The 19891-nt window shown below is 40.9% G+C and overlaps 1 protein-coding gene across 1 annotated transcript in view; it reads left to right on the top strand.

Moving 5' to 3' along the window:
• The first annotated feature begins 714 nt into the window (after nt 1–714).
• Nucleotides 715–19891, top strand: part of LOC139920067 (dedicator of cytokinesis protein 3-like) — a 162550-nt gene continuing 143373 nt past the window's right edge. Inside the window, exons 1-3 of the mRNA XM_071909971.2 lie at nt 715–811; nt 4682–4765; nt 15638–15678. Of these exons, the coding sequence (XP_071766072.2) occupies nt 715–811; nt 4682–4765; nt 15638–15678 (222 nt within the window). The remainder of the gene's footprint in view (nt 812–4681; nt 4766–15637; nt 15679–19891) is intronic.

The following is a 19891-nucleotide window of genomic DNA, read 5'->3' as shown; positions in this document are numbered from 1 at the left end:
TCCTTTTCTTGTCCATTCTCGCCTTTGAGCACATGTACACACACACACACACACACACACACACACACACACACACACACACACACACACAGGCTACAAGGATGTAATTACTGTACATTATCATTACACAATCTGTATCTGATGGCATATGGTGTGTACCAGCCACAACTACACACAGTCCCAATACCAATCACACATACAGTATGCAGCCACACACACACACACACACACACACACACACACACACACACACACACACACACTCATCCTAACAGGTACTTGCCTGACTGCTAATCTTTCCTGCCTCACATTAATCATCCATAGACAGGTGGCTTTGTTCCCAGTCCACAGCTCATAATTGAGGCATTAATCAGAGGAACATAGCAGCCTGTACAAACTAATCTTCAAAAAAGGGCCACAGGTTGATTTGGAAAAGCGTGTCGTATGAGTTCTTCCATTATCATTATGGGTAGAGATGCAGAGCCTGTTGACCTGTTGTGCTTTTACTTGTGGTGAAAGTGACTTGTAATTCCCAAAATCTCTTGGTGAAACTGATAGCTGTGGATCTCAAATGGATATTGAGGTCTGGCCTAAATATAGTAAATGGTGACGTTGAAATGAAAATTACACAAAGCCACCGCTTTGTGTAAAGTATAAAGTGATGAAGATATTGTGAGTTTTAGTCTTTTGATCGAAATCGCTTGTTCTTGTACAATGAAGCAAGACACAATCTCTGTCACTAACCAGCGGGACCTGCCTGGCCCCGCTGCCGGAGAAGGACGCTGTTTTCTGGGAGGCAGTGCGCCGAAGAGTCGGTAAGGAGGACCGGCGGCCGGTTTGCGGCGACTTTTCTCCATATAAGTTTGCCGACTATTATTGTCATATTATATTACTGTGTGGGTTGAAGAACTGGAGATTAGCCAAGATGAGGTTGATCTGTTTTGTTGTCAAAGCTACTGTGAAAGTTGACGCTAAAGTACGGAGACGTCTTGAATCGCTTTGCCATGTATTTGGTACCAATTTAAAGGGTTAGAACTTGTGTTGAAAAAACGAAAAAATGAAAAAACTTGTGATTGTCAATTATTTTTATTGGTGAGATAGAGCTGTTTGTTTGTAATGAGTGGGAAAATGCTCATTTAAGTGAGGATTCTCAGGGGCGGAATTAGTGATTTGGGGGCCCTAGGCAAAGTCAAACATGGGGCCCCCTGTGTCCCAACATTCACCTTTTCAATCTGTCCTTTCTATACATTACCCTACCTTCAAGTTGGGGCTGAGAAATGTACAGGCGCCTGGATAGAGTCCTGCTTGAAGCTGATTGTCTTTCGTTTTACTGCGTCAGGTGAATCTCTCTTCACCTCTTCGCCTCAGTTCACGCTGCCTAGAGCAAAGTTCGCATCCATCCCGCTCCCTTCTCCTCCTATTGACGTTTTTTTTTTTTTTATTCCACATTTGGTCTGAACATAGGGTAAGACAGCAAGAGAGAGAGAACAGCAGAGCCTCTGACAGCTGCATCAAACTGTTGACAGACTGACAAGGCCGATAACAATGACATGGTGAAGGTGACAATGATGACAGCATGTGACAATGGATGACAGAGTGAGAGAGAGAGAGAGAGAGAGAGAGAGGGATATCGATGACAGAAATGAAAATGGTGACAATCCCATACAGGATGGTGTTGATAATGGAGACAAAGAGCATGACAATGACAGAGAGAGAGTGATGGGCATGATAGAGAGACAGATGGAGAAAATGACAGAGAGAGAGAGAGAGAGTGACATTGATGATACAGAGACAGATGGTGACAATGACAGAGAGAGGATGGCAGCGATAACGCCGACAAAGATAGATGCAACAGATCCCATCGCCTTGAGGTGTGAGGTGTGTCTCCTCACTGGCAAACTACCATACTGTTAACAGCAGGTCTAGCTTCAGACTAGATTTTCTCAGAGATACAAGAGATGCCATGGCCAATTTGAGGCAGTGTGGAGCCAAAACAGCTTTCCATAAAGGAATTAGTTGACTGAGTTCACTGTGATGGATTTTTCCTTAAAGTGGTAATCAGCAAATTCCTTGTTTTCCTGATTGTGTCTCCATCTTTGTTGCTCAGCGCTCATCACTGTGGTGTTTCTGCACTGTTCTTCCCGGAGATCACCTGTCAATCAAACAGTGTGGGCGGAGCTTGGCTTTTCTGTTGATGAAGTTTGAGTTTCTGTAGGTGGCGCTCTTTTCCTTTTGCACTCTTTTGCATTCTTTACTGGTTTTCTTTATGACTGTGATGTGCACACATTTTTGAAACATGTATTCTTATAAAAACAATCACAGTTCAGAAAAAAAAATGTATCAACTGATTTGGCTAGAAATAATGTAAAGGTACTGTTGACTGTTAAGGTCGCAAGGGATGCCTTGTTCTTCAGATGTGTGATCAAACCTTGGTCATAATGTAATAAGCCTGTGTGCTGTTGAGCAAACTATCATAGTACTATACTGCTGTGGGATGAAAACCTCACATCTCCAGAAAGTTAAACTTTTCAGAAATGGAGAAAAACTGGTTAATTTTCCCCATTGATGCTCATGGATTTTAGCAAATAAAAAATGGCTTTTTTGTTTGATTAATGGTTAATTAATTCTGCTCACGGACCTTACTCGGCACATAAAGGACCATGTAAACAACCAAAAAAAGATGAAATCAGACTTTCAAAGTTTTTGTGCAGCAGTGGCAGTAGCCCACAGACTACCGTATAGAGTATCAGAGACCGAGTGAATTATAAAGATGACATGTCCTCAGCGTACCGGGGCTTTGACTGGATTTTCAAACTACCAGCGTAACAGTATAGCAATAGCAACCCACCACTATATATAGAGAGATAGTGACAGACAAAGGGAATGACATTGATGACAAAGACAGAGACCAGGATTGTCACAAGGCCTTGAGGAGCGTGATCAAGTCTTGGTTGGCTTTGTGTTGGTGATCAACTTACCACAGACTCCTGACAGAGACAGTGACAGTGACAGAGACAGTGACAGCAGAGATGAACTGCTGTGACCTCAAGATGTGTGGTCTTCAAAAACAACAGGGCTTTGTCTCAGTATCTATTAAAGGGACAGAGAGATAGACAGAGAAGAGAGAGAGAAACTCATGACCTTGTTTTGTCTGTTGAAAAATGGACACACAGACCAGTGAATCATGTTGTTGTGGCCTTGGGGAACATGTGACCAGGACCAGAGATCTGTCATTTACTTCCTGCTACATGTAGCTGTATCCAGAGTGTGCTCATGAAACAGAAGATTGGGATTTTGTTGCTACAACTTGAAAGTGTTCCAACACATTCAAAAACTTTTGTATTTAAGATTTTAAAATCAATCATAAACAAACTGCAGCAGATATTGCTTGCTTTTTGTAAGTAGAGTTGATTGTATTAGTGTGAATATAACTGTAATAATATTTGTATTTTTAATACTTTAGACTGCCAACATCGGTGGATTCCCTGCTATGTTTACCACTTGTGTTGACACGCAGTTCGTGATGCTAAGTGGGAGATAACAGAGCCCGCAAACAAATTCTCATATATCCTACTTGTACTTATCAATAGGAGGCTGACATGAACAGTTTTTCCTCGTTGGCAGGTCGTACTTATGGTAAATCCAACATAATCCACGTGAATGCGGCATCAATTTCAAAGTGTCTCTTGAATGATCCTGATGTACGATAGAGAAGTGCTAGAGAAGGGAACAGCTGAAGAGGAAATGTTGAAAGGTCATCATGATTTCCTTGCTTGCTTGATCCTGTTGTGGTGCGCTGTCTTTATAAGCCCTTTGGTTTGGCTTGCCTAGTGCCTACACAATCTTATTTCTTTTCTATATTTATATCTGCCTGCATTTTTTTTTTCATATTATGTACAAAAAAAAAACCCATCAACTCTGGCGCAACCAGAAACGTTTGGTCTTATCTTAGATGACATTGCACTATTTTACACTTTTTACATTTTAGTCTTATCCAAAGTGGTTTACAATGAATGCAACAGTAGAATAAGCTTCTAGGTCTGTTGTTCTCTGTGTGTGCGGTAGCGATCATGAGCAATATTATTAGCTCGTGATCGCTGCATCACACTGCTTGGTACAAGAAAGACTGTGGATGTGTTCAGTCTGGCCCTGAACCCGAACGTCACCCTGCTGTCATGAGATACAGAGCGAGTGACAGAGACGGGGGTGGGGATGAAAACAGCTGACCACACAGCCTTGGACTTCATGGGGTTTGAACCGTAGTAAATCATGTGTAGGATGTGAGAGTGTTGCCTTAAAAATGAAATCGTCTACTTGAAAATGTAATCTGTAACATGATCAACTAGATTACTCAGACTCGGTTCTTTTGTTACCTCTTGGATTTCTTTGACTCCAAAATAAAAACCTATAGACATAGTGTACTTCAATTTACACACTGTCATTTGAATAGTGTTGCAATCCATTTTCATCATGTCAGGCATGATTTCAAGATGTGCAAAGGGTGTTTGTGCCCTTATGTCTCAATTTTCCTTTTTCTTCCCCCTGCAAACTGAGTAAACCAACTGTCACGTTGTAGCTGCTTTTCTATGTTTTTCAAAGAGTTTACGTAAGATATTTGAGATTTTTACCTTCTTCTCAGGATCTCACCCTTTCTTCTCTCTCTTTCTGTTTTTTCCCACAGTGATCTGCAACTTCCGGGGCTCTGTGACTCAGGGCCTGGCTCTGGAGGTGGGAGAGACGGTTCAGATCCTGGAGAAATGTGAAGGTAAGACTCGTACCTGACACATGTCCTAATGACACACTGTGGGGGCGGGTGCTGGATGTAGCAATAATACCCTTGATCATGGTTACGGCGGTGCTGGAATTGCATCAGTGTCACCAAAGCGCCCATAATCACTGTAAAGAACATCCGCAAGGGTTACCAACAAGTGCAGTGACTTAAAAGTTTCCCTCAAAGATGTACGCATGCATGAGAATAAAGACCAGGAGAAAACAAAGCGGATCGCTAACTAGCTCCCTCGACACCGCAAGAACAAGCATCGCAACTAATAAAGGACAGATACCTGTGCTCTATGGGAATTTTCTGCATGGTTGAAATGTCTTTGATCAATCAGATTATTTGGCTGAAACTACCTGTTGTGTCGTTTTGCTGTACCCTGAACCAAAATGGCAAAGTTCCATAAAAAAAGAGGAGGAAGAAAAAGGGAGCTGTTCAACTACTGTGAATGAAGACGTAATTGTTTCCTACTTTCTAAAATTTGTCTCCCCATCCAAGCATCCTGTTGACGTTACAGACATTTACATAATTAAGACGGGATGATACCAAACGTTTCTCTCGAGAGCCTGTAATCAGGTGCTTTCAAACTACTAAAATAGAGTATCTATTTGGAGGACTGGGTCAGAGAAAGGAAACAAGGTGCTGTCCTGAGTGTGAATGTGACTAACGCTCATTTATGTCATGAGGCAAAATATAGTCGCTAGCTCTTGTGGGATCGAGGGTGCTAGTTAGTGATCTTTCTTGGTACTTTTCAGCTTCTGGACTGCTGAGCGGGCCGGTTCAAGCAGGCAGGGCCAGTTTCCAGTTAAGCTATTGTTGTTGAGACTGATAGCGAAGTCATAAATTGGTTGTAATGTTGTGAACTAGGTGCAAGGCTAAGAGTAGATACAGGGTAGTGTAGATGAGATAAGGGGGTGTGGAGGGTCTGGATCTGGGAAGCAAGAACCTACTGTTCAGCTTTCTGGAGGAGTCATGGACCGTAATTCAACAAAACACCTTTGATGGGAGGTTCCCACCTGATAACCCCAATAACATACCTGCTCTCATCCATCCCCCTTTTCTTTATTTTCCAAGCTAGGTTTCTGTGTAGGTACTGTTCACCTAAAATAGCAAGAGAGTTTTCTATTTAGTGGTAAAGGTAGCCGATGAGTCAGGATGTTTGAACTGTGAAAACATGAAGTTGTGTCATTTTCTACAAAAGGCAGTAACGCTCTAGCCTGGTTCCAGACTCTCCAGACTTTTCAGATTTTGTCAAGCGATTCAGAGAGTCTGGTGTTTCCCTCGTTAACGGCTTGTTCTCGCGCAGAGAAACAGTCGAGCCAATCAGCGCCTTTGCGGGCGGGACTAAAGTTTGAACCGGTTGTTCATTGGCATTTCGGCAGAATAGATTTGTTGAAATCACCCCCTTAACCAACATATTGTCTTTGCAAAAACAATATTTTTGTCAAAAATCAACCGACATTCTTGGTAAAGTTGGTAAATCCGCTGGCTAACCATGGATGTAGAGACTAACTGGCTGCAGCATCAGTGTGACTGAAGTAACGTCAGAGCGGCCGGATACATCAGGCACTAGTGATTGGTTCAGGGAAAATCAACCCCCCCCCCCACACAGAAAACGGCTAACGCGGCTGAATGGTGGAGTGGGAACGAAAATCAGGCTAGTAACACCCATCGACTCCAGTTATCTTGGAGTCTTGGATATGCCAGGTAGGAAGCCATGCTTCATATGGCCCCAAGGCATCAAATCCTGTGCATCTGTAAATAAATACTGCATCCACATTTGCCTCTGTTAGTACTGCAGTGACCTGACCACTGAAAAGACAACAACATTTTCCAAACATTTACTTTTGGGGAAGCAACAACAGTGCAGCAGTATTGTAGTCCACTCTTGGTTCTACTTAATGTAAGTCCATTTCCCCTGGATTTTTATAGAAATGCTTTCACAAAAGTGCCGTTGTGGCTGTGCAATCTGTTTATGAAGTTGTGCCTCTCGGCTTATGCTCCTTAACAAATGCACACAGTAAGAAATGAGACTCTCGGATAATGAGTGCAAATAGCCTATAATAGCCTAGTGCAGGCCTGGACGAGAGCCCAAGTTATTAGCCAGTGTTACTCCCATTGTTATTCCTAGTTTGACTCACAGAAATTAGCAACTCAAACCAGGATGTGTCTGAGGCCAGGAAACGTTGTCTTTTGCAGATAGTGTGTGTGAATGTGCTCCATTAGCCACAGCTGGGTAGCCGCTACCATCAATCCAGAGCCAGGGGCAGATTGGGCCTTCTGTCCCCAGGGGAAGATGCCCTGGCCAAGGAAGGGAGGGGGTGGGATGGATCACGAGAGAGAGAGAGAGAGAGAGAGAGAGAGAGAGAGAGAGAGAGAGAGGGGTTGGCTCTGCTCCTCTCATCTGGCCTCTGCTTTCATCTCCTCTCTTCATCTCCTTACATCCTGTCATCACCCCTTCTCTCTTCCCTCCTCTCCTCTCTTCTTTTCCTCCACTCTTCTTTCTTTTCCTTCCTTCCTCCTTTCCTGTCCTCTCCTCCCTTCCCATCACTTTTGTTCCTTCCTTTCCAATTCCCTCCTCTCCTCTCCTCTTCTCTCCTCTCGTCTCCATATGTTCACCAGCTCGGCTCATATTCAAGGCTGAGCTAATTTCATGACATCCATCCAGCATCTAATTCCCTCCTGTTATGAACTACACTCCTCCTAGAGAGGGACATGGGCTGTTATCCTAGCCCCTGTGGCACAGGCTAGCATAACAGCTTTCCCTTTAACATATAATGATAGCCAGGGCAAACCAGGGCTAACATTTGTCCAGCGGACCCTGAGGCAATTTGGATTCCAGTTTCCCCTCCAGCTACTTTCCCTATCTGCAGTCAAATCAATTTTTAGAATAGGAAATATCCTTCAAACAATGGTTGGTTGCTTGAAATAAGTGGCTGGTATAAAGTAGGCAAACCTTGCAGCCTTAGCTAATAGCTACCAACATATCAGTGGCTGGTGGTGGTATTTCCCCACCCTGGTGGTCGTCACTGTGGAAGTGCCCCCTCTTCTGTGTTTCTCTTGGAGTTGGAGCGTTTGGAAGTTTAGAAATGCAGAAAGTGGGACCTTCATGGCCATGCTGATAGCCACAGCTGCAGAAGAGCATAGATATTTATGGGTGAGTTTTCTGTGAACTTAATTTGTAGCTGTCCATCATGTGGAAGACTGGACATTTTTTTTTTTAAACATATTTTTTACGTAACCAGGCAGCTCAATAAAGAGCAAATCCTTATTTACAATGATGACATGGTATGTTCACAGTATTCTAATCTTCCCCATCTTATTCCACTTTAGGCTACTAAACCAGCCATCTTTGCAGAGCAGGCACTTTTAAAAGCTTTGGCATCCTAATGTGTTCTGCAGAATAATTCAGGGACCATTTTTCCAAAATTTTTGCAAAAATATCCATATTCTTTTGTGCACCTGAAAACGTGGAGTTCCAATTACACAAAAGCACAAAATCATAATGAGATGGCTGTGAGGGGCAACACAGATACAGACACACAATGCATTTCACTGACAATGGATTCTTCGGGTGCCTAATAAATATTGATATTTCTGCATTGCTGGCAGCTCCCTTCCCTTTTTTAAATAATTTTTTCTCTTGTTTCTGCACTATTTCTGTATGGGACCATATTTTTTCATATTACCCTGGTCTTGCTCTCTCTTTACTGGCTCCCTCTAATTGCATGTATTGATTATAAAGTCCTTGTCACATTGCACTACATGGCTTTGCGCTTCAATATATATCACTCATTTATTTGTTCCTTATAAGCCCACCTGTATTGTCTGCTCACCAGTGTTGGGAATAACGCGTTACAAAGTAACTAAATAGTGCAATTACAATTACTGAAATTTAAATGGGCTCGTTACTGGATTATCTGGTTTATGATCATCCGACTTTACGGTGGCGCAAGTGAATCAAAAGACTACCAACCTCCCTGGCGACTTTATTTCTCAAAAGCGACTAGCGACAAATCTGGCGACTTTTTCTGACCATGGGAAGCAATGTTAATGTGTTGAATCCCAAAGCATTTGGCAATAAATTGGTACGGCTGATGCCGGTTTTCTCTACTTGCTTGTCTAATCCAGAGAGGTCTGATGATCACAGCACTTCCCACACACAGCGTAGCCCCCCTCCCTCCGCTGAGAGCAGGGACTGTAGGATAGGGTCCACTTGTAATTGCTACCGGCGTACACCGAAACTGGCCCGGGTGGGCGGAGTCAGCACTTATATTAAAATGGGCTACGCCACGGCGTGCATAACAAGTGCAGCATTATATATTGATATGCAAATTATCGTATGACATCATCTGGCGACTTCTAGCGACTTTCTGAGCAGCCAATAGCTACTTTCCTTGGAAAAGAGTTGGCAACACTGCTACCGGTCCGGTAACTTAGCCCACACAGTGTACTAATGCTTGATTTGAAGCCTGTCGAGGCTACAATAAATACGCCTATCAAAACATATCTATTGTGTTTTATTGTTCCACTACTTACTTTTCATCATAGTGGTAATGGGTACAATGATAGATCAAATTTGACAGTTGTCTTGTCCCACACTGTGCCACAGCAACACTAAAATAATATAGCTATGTGTAATAAGAGAATTGAAGCAGACATTTAAAAGTAATGCAGAAGTTACTTTCCCTAGTAACTAATTACTTTCATTATGCAGTAATTGGTAATTCAATTACTTTTTGAGAGAAGTAACTGTAACTAATTACTAATTTTCAGTAACTTGCCCAACACTGCTGCTCACAGGATGCAGGACTCCTTGTCATTGTCACATTTTAAAGAAATGAGCTGAGCAGAGCCTTCTCCTCTAGCGCCCCCTCCCTCTGGAACAAGCTTCCTGCCTGTCAGGGAATCAGACACAGTCTCAGTATTTAAGTTTAGACTTGACGTTTATTCAGTACCACCTACAAACTATCTTAAGGTAGCATCCACATGGGACATTCAGTATCATTGGCTGATGGAGTCCATTAGCGGATGAGGTTTCCCTGCACTCTGTCAAAAGTTTAAGTTAAACTAAGTTTAGTTTCAACTTTTTTAACGGACTGGGTTGCAATATTTTTACATATATGTCTCATTGAAATACATGGGATACTGTCTGTTTTTGACGAATACCAAAAGTGCTGCTCCTGTTTCTTTGGCTCTTGTTTTCATTGTCCTTGTTTTTATCTGTTTAGTTGTCCCTTGTTTTCTGTAAAGCAGAATGTGTTTCTATACACATGTTTCTCAAAAGCTGCTTTATGAATGGACTTTAATTTACTTGACCAGTCCAGTCATGCTGACTGGTTAATCTCACCAGGGATAGTTATTTTTTTTAATTTCCTTTCTCTCTTCCTTCATCTCTCCATCCTCTCAGGATGTAACTGAGCTCACACCTATGGGTCGATGTCAGACATTCAGCTAGGACAGTGTGTGTGTGTGTGTGTGTGTGTGCGTGCGCATATATGTGGGTGACTGCATCAAGATGTGTGTGTGTGTGTGTGTGTGTGTGTGTGTGTGTGTGAGTAGAGAATGTGTCATCGCTGCTGGAGACTCCTTGCCGATTCAGCTGCTGCAGAGACACTGCAGAACTTTTATCCAGAAAGTACATTCAGTGTACATTAGGGAACACCTTTCTTAATATTGGGTTTCACCACCATTTCGCACAATGGATTTAATAGGTGAAATCAATAACTGATCACAAGTTTCATCTGGATTTAACTGGCCAGTCTGTTTTAATAGAAAGAGCAGGTGATCCTGATATTTTGTACATGCTTTTACCAGACTTTATCCAGAAGTTATTCTCTCCACACAGAAACTGAATGCCTATAATGAAAATGATATGCAGATGGCAGCACAATAACTCAGCCAGGCTAGTGGAATGCAATCCTGAAGTTCCATCCTTGTAATATAGATTATAGTAATAATACTTGAAAAAGCATTAAGGGAAAGTGTGATTAAAGGTGTGACAGTAACATGGAGAAGTATGAAATTCTCACTCTAAGTTCTGTCAGCATCACTAAGTGCACCTATATTCACAGCTAATAACCCTCTGTAAAATAGTTCCCTGTTATTTGAGAGGGTTTTACTTTGCAGTTGTGGCACAAATCTCTCAGCCACCATGTCTGATGTCATCATGGAGGTCCAGTGGAGAATTGGCTGTGTGCAGTTTGGCTAAATATATAACAACCAGGCTAGAAAAAGAGAGATAGCTGAAAAAACTTCTGGTGGTTTGGCTGTAGGTCAAATCAGTGACATTTTAAATAAAAGTTAATGGTCCAGTACAGTAGATTTCTTTCCAAATTTAGGTTTCTGTAAGACAGGAACTATCTTGTCTTTAGCCCACCTCTGCTCCAAAACAAAACAATTCATCCCTCTGAGTTGTAGCTAGTTGTACACAACTTGCACATTTCTGGAGTTGATTCCGACTCTAATTCCAATTGTGTGAGTTAGGGTTAGACTCTTTGACTCCTATATAAAACCACAGGAACCTACATTTGAGACTGATGTTTATGCAGCACCCAAAAAGCTAAACCGTCTTCAGTGAACATGGACAGATACCAAGAGTCAACTCTTGTAGTCGACCCTCTGCCACAAGTTTTATGCTGCGTTCACATCATGTCGGATTTACCATAAATACGAGCTGCCGGCTGGGAAAAAACAGCCACTTCAGCCTCCTAGTGGTCATTACAAGTAGGACATGTGGGAATTATTTGTATTCTCTGATATCTCCCACATGGCGTCAGGAATTGCAGAAGTGTGTCAACACAGGCAGCAAACATGTCAGTAGTACTAGTAGCATGTTATTTTATGTGATTATTGGTACTTTGGCGCCTGAGCTATTGTATCACTGTCGTACCCATAATTACAGTGAAAAACGGCCTCTTGGGTATTATTGCTACATTAACAACCAATTCCTTTTTTCATAAACCACCTCCAGCTGTGATTTACAGGCACGTAAAGCATAATTACAAACTCCCATTCGGCTGATTTGATAGCTGGATGGGAACCTACATCCATTGTATAACACTGTAGGTATTCTTAATGAGCTCAGTCTGAACCTGCATTAAACCAACAAAAGAGACTACTTAAGTTCTGCCTCCCACTTAGCGATGATTTACAGCGATTATGATTGTTGTGAATTATTTTGATAATGGAGTGAAATGATTACTCTAATAACTGTTTTGCGAGTGATTCAGATGCGGGAGGGGAGATGATTACTCTCCTTCAGAGAAAGGACGTGTGACAACACACAAATTACGTACATACATGCACACACACACACACACACACTAAACACTCACACTGGCATCCCTGCTTACACAAACTAATAAACAAATAAACACACATACATGCACAAATTGCAAAAGTCTTTTAGTCTTTTTCTGTTTTCTTTCTCTCTCGCTCTCTCTCTCTCTCTCTCTCTCTCTCGCACATTCACACACGGACACGGACACACGCACACACACGCACACAGACACACACACACACACACACACACACACACACACACACACACACACACACACACACACACACACACACACACACGTCCTCATTTCAACCCTTACAAATAGACCCAGACACCACTGGTCCAGCCCCAGTCTGATTACCATATAGATGAGAGGCTAGGGAGTAAACACAGCCGTCTTAACGAGGGCGATAAATGAATCTTGATTGGTTATTAATTAACCGGCCAATTAAGCCTGCATTTCCATATTCATATCAGATTATGGAGAAATGCTGAGAAATGGATCTCATGATGTTGCAAGAAGATAAGATGGAAGTTATAATATGAAACTGATGCAGTTTAGTCCTGTTTTCTCTGGAAACTTTATCTAAGTGCTAAAGCAGGAAAAGATAATGGTTGTATAAGATTATTAAGGAAATATTTTCTGGATGTTGTCATTTTCCAGCCTTTCAGGGAATAAGAAAGTAGGCCTTTTCTTCAGCTTTTTTCAGGCCTTGGTCAAAAAAGTATTTGCAAATAATGGCAGCACTTACACAAATAAAAAACGTACACAAATTACAATGTAATTACTGTGTAAATACATACATATAGATACATTATCAGAAAGTAACTGGTAATTTCTAGTAATAACGAGTAACTATTTGTAATTATAATGTGTAATTTCTCAGTTAAATGCCAGTCATTTCTGGTGATAACAAGTAATTATTAGCATGATAACAGTACTACATTCATGTAGTACTGTTCCCATGGTGTTATCTAGTACTTTCATAATAGGTGTTGGAAAGGCTGGTAAGCAAATGTTTATTACACAGTAATTATTCAGTAATGATTGCACAACGTACAACATTAATATAGTACTGTTATCATGCTAATAACAACTTATCACCAGAAAGGACTGGCATTTAATTGAGAAATTACACATTATAAATACAAACAGTGACTTGTTATTACCAGAAATTGCCAGCTGCTTCCTGATTTCTATGTAATTACACAGTAATTACCCTGTAATGTGTACCGTAATGTTAAGTGGTACCCAAACAATTCTTAATGATTTGACATGGAGCACAAGATGGACGGGGTTTACCACATCATGATGCTTCAGATCGTGTCAGAAAAGTTGTCAACTACAGACAAAACTATACTAAATTGACTTCTAAGCAGTTTAAACTATGAGAAGGTTAAAGTAATAATGTGCAGCATTTAAAAAATAAATATCTGTTTTTCTACTCTCTATCTCTATCAGCCAACTCTCCCATCTCCTAAACCTGAGACACAGTCGTTTGTATTTCCACTCGGGTGGCGACAAATGATGTCCCCGCAGTCTGAGGAGATGTTTGGGCAGTTGCCTGTACATATTTGGTCCCTGGGTACAAGTCACTTTCAGTTGTCAAGGTCTTACCTCAGGTTGACTGGCTGCTGGGTCATCTTACGTGACAGCTTCCCACTCCGTAGAGGCATCTGATGAATGTCCGTCCATGTGGAAAGAACTATTGTGCTGTTGCGGGCTGCTGGTCCGCTGCGGGTGACGGGGATTCATCACTCACACACACACACACACACACACACACACACACACACACACACACACACACACACACACACAGAAATTGGGGCATGTTGGTCTCACACAGTAGTAGAGTGAGTAGTAGAGTAGTAGAGTGACCCCTGACCTTACCCTGGGTTTCCTGTCCATCACTGGTCTGGATGTACTGCTATCCTCACCAGAGATCACCTGTCAATCAAACATTGTGGGCGGAGCTTGGATTTCCTGTTGATGCAGTTTGAGTTTCTCTTTTCTTTATCTGTTCAGCCATGGTGGCTATCACTGCTCATGCTAACTACCCAGTTCTTCTTCTATTTATTACAAATGGCTGTGAAACTCATCACTTTTTTTTTTCCCCCGGGAAAGAGCTACCAGACACCGGGTGTTTAGAATAGCAAATGTAAAAGCTTTAATGAAATGTCTGGTTGAATTGTGTTGTATCACTCGGCAACAGAGAATAGCAAAATAGACATTTGTTTATACGAAAATGTCATGGATTATTACTTTAAGTATCTCAATCAATACTTGTGAGCATAAAAAGCTGCTTAACTCCTAAAACCAGAAGACGGCAAATCCAAGATCCTCTGTGCAACATGCAGCTGATCCATGGACAATGAAGACATGTCAATGAAATGTTAATGTGCTTTTACACCAAAATTAGCGTTATTTTTCAGTAGTACCTACAGATCTGAAGAAAGATTTGAGAGGCTTAATAGCTGTGGATAAGCTTAAGTTTGAATTTTCATACTTTGGAAGCTTCAGTTTAGTCTCTGTTCACGTGAAAAGAATCACTGTGTCGTTGGGTTTTGGGAGGTGGCTGGCTGACCGTGGGTGATGGGAATGCATCACACACACACACACACACACTCTTGCACGCACAGGGCTAAGAGTAGTGGAATGAATCTGACCTTAGCCCTGGGCCTCCTGTCTGTCACTGTCTGTGTCTGGCTTTGTCACGCACATACATAAGCGTACACACACATTTACACATGCAAATTGCATACACACACCGCGGGCAATGGGCATGCATCGCCCAGGCACACGCATACACACACACACACACACACACACACATACACACACATACAGGCACACAAATGTATACACATCTTGCCCACTAGTTCCCACTAACCCCAATAAGAGTTAATGGAGCGCTCTGACAAACTACAGTATAAAAATGAAGTGATAAGTGTAATAACTGATTTGAATGTCATCCTTTTCAGGTCAGAATCATGCTAGATGACAACTACACATACTGTATCTTCCTATTTTTATCCTTTTTTTCCTGCCGTTTATCATCTCTGTTTAAGTTCTTCCTGCATATTTTATAATAATAATATAATAATAATATAATAAAGACTAGTTTATCTGCTTTGGTGTTCTTTTTTATTATTACTATTATTTTCTTAAAGCACTTTGTAACCCTTGGTTTTGAAAGGTGCTATATAAATAAAGTCTTATTTAATTACTTACTTACATTGGCTGTTGCCAAGATCGAACCTGTGACCTTTCTGGTTATGAGATTTTCACTTTAAAACTGAAATCAACACTCTCTGTCTAGAAAATTCCTGTAGCAAGTGAAGCTGCATTAGAAATACGTGAAATTATCTCACTGCATTGCAGATTTTTTCACTTTTTTTCAAGAAAAATAAGAATTTAAGACTCAACACAAGCTGCAATGATGGACATTTTTTGCGGTGTAAATCAAAGATGTGGTTGTTCAAGCTGAGGTCACTTGGTGTATTAAATCAAAATGTTGACTCATAACCCTCTTCTCCACTGGATCTCTAACTGATGTTTGTGTTTCTTTCAGGATGGTTCAGAGGATTCTCCACAAGGAAGCCAAATGTCAAGGTAAGAGAGTCTGACAGCTTCTCACAGCCTCTCCGCTCTTTCAGACTGTTTATACTGTGTCTCTGTTTATCCTAAGCTTTCACTAATTCCCATCTACAATTTCTTACTCTTTAACTCTCTTGTCTCTACCTCCCTCTACCTCTTTCTTTCTTTCCACCTTTCTGATTCTCTTGCCCCCCGGTAGCTAGCTATATGGACCAAATAATGTAAAATTTGACCTCATATCCCTTTGGGTTCTTGATATCCATTCATTTGCTAATAAGTTTTTCAGTGGGGAATCTGTAAAATATAAATATTGGTCTGATTCCCAATGTTTTTTGATGTGCATCTTGGTACACAACAGTAGGACAGAGCTGGGCTGTACTTGCTCTTCCGGGTTCCAACCCCAAGTGTGCTGTAAGGTAAAAATGGCCGCCATAGGAATAAGGTCCATGCACAGTACAGTGGGTGGTATTTACATCGACTTGGTTAGGCACTATGAAAATGCCACTTTGTTGCTGTCTGTCACTCAAGACAGAGGTGGGGCCTCAAGTCACATGACTCACATGACGAGACTCAAGTTTTAATTGCTTGATGCATGAAGAGAAGACTTGAGACTTGACTTGACTTGGGTTCTGGTGACTTGGGACTTGACTCTGACTTGTACTTTGATGACTGGAAAAGGTTTCTAAAGTCTTGACTTGAGATCTTGTGTTTGTGTAAATGACTTAGATTGAAAGTGATGAGATTTGTTCCAGCAGACGACTGAATTTAAATTCTGTTTTCTGAATTTGTATGGAATGATTGAATTTATTGAAGTTGAAACTGATTATAGAAATCAAACTCATGATGCTCTTACCAAGTTTTTATCCTATTAAAACCATACTGCATTGAAAAATCCTAGATATTTAGTTTTCTTTAAGATGTTAAATTGATACTGGACTCTTGACTTGCTAATCTACATTTAGACTTAAGACCTGACTTGAGACTTGTGCCTCAAGACTTGAGACTGACTTGGGACTCAAGCAAAGCTGACTTGGTCACGCCTCTGACACAGCATCTTGTCCCTGATCAGAATCACTGTATTTCCCTGGCACAGTGAATGTACAGGCAGTTGTCTTCAGTGCGTTCTTGGTCTGTGGCTTGCGGTAACAGTGAGACGTCTGAGTCGATACACTGCAGCGTGGCATCTTGATCTGTGCTAACATAGCCTGTAGCTGTTTAGATCCTTCAGGATGTAAACATGTTTTGTAGCTCATGGTAACGTCGATAACAATATAGCATCTGATTCACGGCAAATGTTCTCTGTAGCAAAAGGTAACATGGTCTCTTGTTGGATGGAACCACGCACCGCAGCACAGGGCGTGCTCTTTCCATGCAAGCATAGCCTGTAGCGGTTGGTATCTTGTTTGGATGCTCTGTAGATCACAGTAACAATGACAACAATGTGACATGTTGTTCGCTGCAAAAAGCAGTCTTGTTTGTTGCCAACATGCCCTGTAGCGCAGGGTGATGATATCCCACTGATGTCAGAAGAAAAACACATATCTCTAAAGCACAAGTCTTTCAAGAATGAAGAAAAGAAATGCGTATTTCCTCATTGACGCTCTGGTATTTCTGAAATTATACAATAGGTTTTTGAGTTGTGAAAGTCACTCAATACATAAATGGCCATGTACAGTTTCAATTAAACCAAGGAAAGGGAAAACATCACGTATAGTTACATGTTTTTTACGCGACAACAGCTAGAGACACTTGTTTCTTGTGACCGTGTTCGGTAAAGCGCACAGCATCGCATCAGGAGCTAACATGCCTCCTAGGCCATGACAACAATGTGACATCTTGTATCCAGTGACTTTAACTCAGAAAAACAAACTTTTTTTGAAGTGTGTAAAACTCAAACAGTACTCTCGCAGTATTCACAGCTGCCCACATGCAAATTTGCCTATGTTGCACTCATGAACCTCAGAACTGGACTCAGAGTGGCATATTTTGTGAATGGTGTTTATTCTGAAAATAATTAAATGGTCAAGTGAGTCAGCTGGTAGCTGGTAATATAGTTCTCTCTCTGCTGATAACTGCCAACTGACAAACAAATACTGTACAAATCATTGTGATTACTAATACAGAAATAATCAAAATATCAACAACAATAGAAAATTATAATTACATTAGATTCATATAACATCCCTGAATTACACTAACCTATTCATTCTCTGTATAAAATATCCCAAAATGATCATTCTCTAATGTAATAATGTTTCTACAAATAAATAACAATGTAACTCTACACTTTCATTCATAAAAACTGATTCACTACGTATTTACAACGGATGTCCGCCCTGCGCCCTGTTACCATGGCGACGGTCTAAACACTAGTACAGCTGATCGGATGTTAGCGTCAGCGATCGCCAAAACGAACCCATACTCTGGCTTCCCTTCAAGTTAAAATCATCCGTAGGCATGGGACGATATGAAAATTTAATGTAACGATTATCCTGGCCAAAATAATTGCGATTCACAATATTATCCCGATAATCATCAAAATATGCTTAAAACTCTTAAAATGGCACTAAAACATACTGGAATCACTTTACCTTACATTTTGTTAAGAAACAAATATTTTTATTGCATCATAGGACACATCTGTTTTTTTGTGAACATCCTAGTGAAAAACAGACAGATTCAGACTCTCGCCAACACCCAGCAGGTAATCACAATGAGAGAAAAAATCCATTAATAAAAATAATCTACCAATCAACCTGATATCCAAGCATTCACATGGTTCAATTAGTTATGTGTTGTAAATGCACAGTAAATGAATAACTTGTTTTGTTTTCAGATCACACAGATAGAGGTACAGCAAGGACAGCAGAATGAATGCAAAAAAACAAACAATCAAACAATCTTAAATAAGGTAATCATAAATTATAAGGTCCCCCTGCATAAATAAAGGATAAATAAAGAAATAAAAAATAGCAACATTGTGTGAGTCTGTTCTATAAATAAAATCAAATCAATAGGACTGTACGTTAGTGAGCTAGACAGCTTTTTCAAGTCACTCATGAGGATATTCACGCTCGTGACGATATTCACGATTATCCCGATAATGGAAATTCACCAAGATAAAATTATCTTGAGTGTTTTTATCGCGATAAACGATAAAACCTTATATCCTCCCATCCCTAATCATCCGATAGAACAGTACATACAAACCCAAACAAGTAACACATGCCGGTGAGTCAACCCAACCCTACATTTAACTCCAAATATTATTTTAAGTGGCAACACGACCGGCAAATAGTGATCGTTTGCTAGCCGCGGCAGCGACCAACGGCTATTTTGGGTATCTTACCACAAAACACTAAATTTCCAAATAAGAACATAATTAATAGTTTGGCTAGCTTACATACATTACTATTGTTGTATCAAGGTACTTGGTGACATTTTACTGACCTGAAAATAACAATTAAATGGTGAAGTGAGTCGGCTGGTAGTTGGTAATGTAGTTCTTTCTCTGCTGATAAGTGCCAACTGACAAACCAGCACGAGCTCACCTCACCATGTCTGCATTCTAAATTCTGACTGCCTTGGCTAGCCATATAAATCCCAGATAAAATGAAAAAGGAACATGGCGGGGTGTATGTTTAGGAATGAAATAATGCAGCACTATTGCATACATACACTTTCAATGTGCCACACCTACTACAGCTTCAGTAAACTGTCTGCCATTTGGTGGATGCTTTTACTCAAAGTGCTTCACAGTGCTGTCAGCGCGTAAGTTTTCCCACTGGGAAATGAACTCCTAACCCTGGCAGTTTCATACATTTTCATGTCCGTAGGTTGTAGATTATTATCATGCATGCAGTACATATGCACATACATAGTGCAGTGTGTCCTCTGTTTATGCAGCTCTGGTGCCTGGGGGGATTAATTCTAGTTTTGTCCCATATCTGTCGCTGTTTGGGTCGAAGCTATGTTTCAAGTTGAGGTTGAAGTGCTAAAAATGCTTTTTAATCATAATAAAATCATTACTTCTAAAACATTTGGGCTACACTTATTTTAGTTTTGGGTGATAGAAAGACAAATTTACAATACTAATTTTAATTTCACATTTTCTCTAGCAGTAATGGTAAATTCCTTGCTGTGGTGGCGCTCCACTGCTAAATGAATACAGAGGACATACTGCAGTGTGTATATGATGGATTTGCAGTCGATTATGTGAACCTGCTTC

This window comes from Centroberyx gerrardi, chromosome 5 (genome assembly GCF_048128805.1).
Source record: "Centroberyx gerrardi isolate f3 chromosome 5, fCenGer3.hap1.cur.20231027, whole genome shotgun sequence".
NCBI classification, from domain to species: Eukaryota; Metazoa; Chordata; class Actinopteri; order Beryciformes; family Berycidae; genus Centroberyx; species Centroberyx gerrardi.
This window is presented reverse-complemented; position numbering and strand designations above follow the sequence as displayed.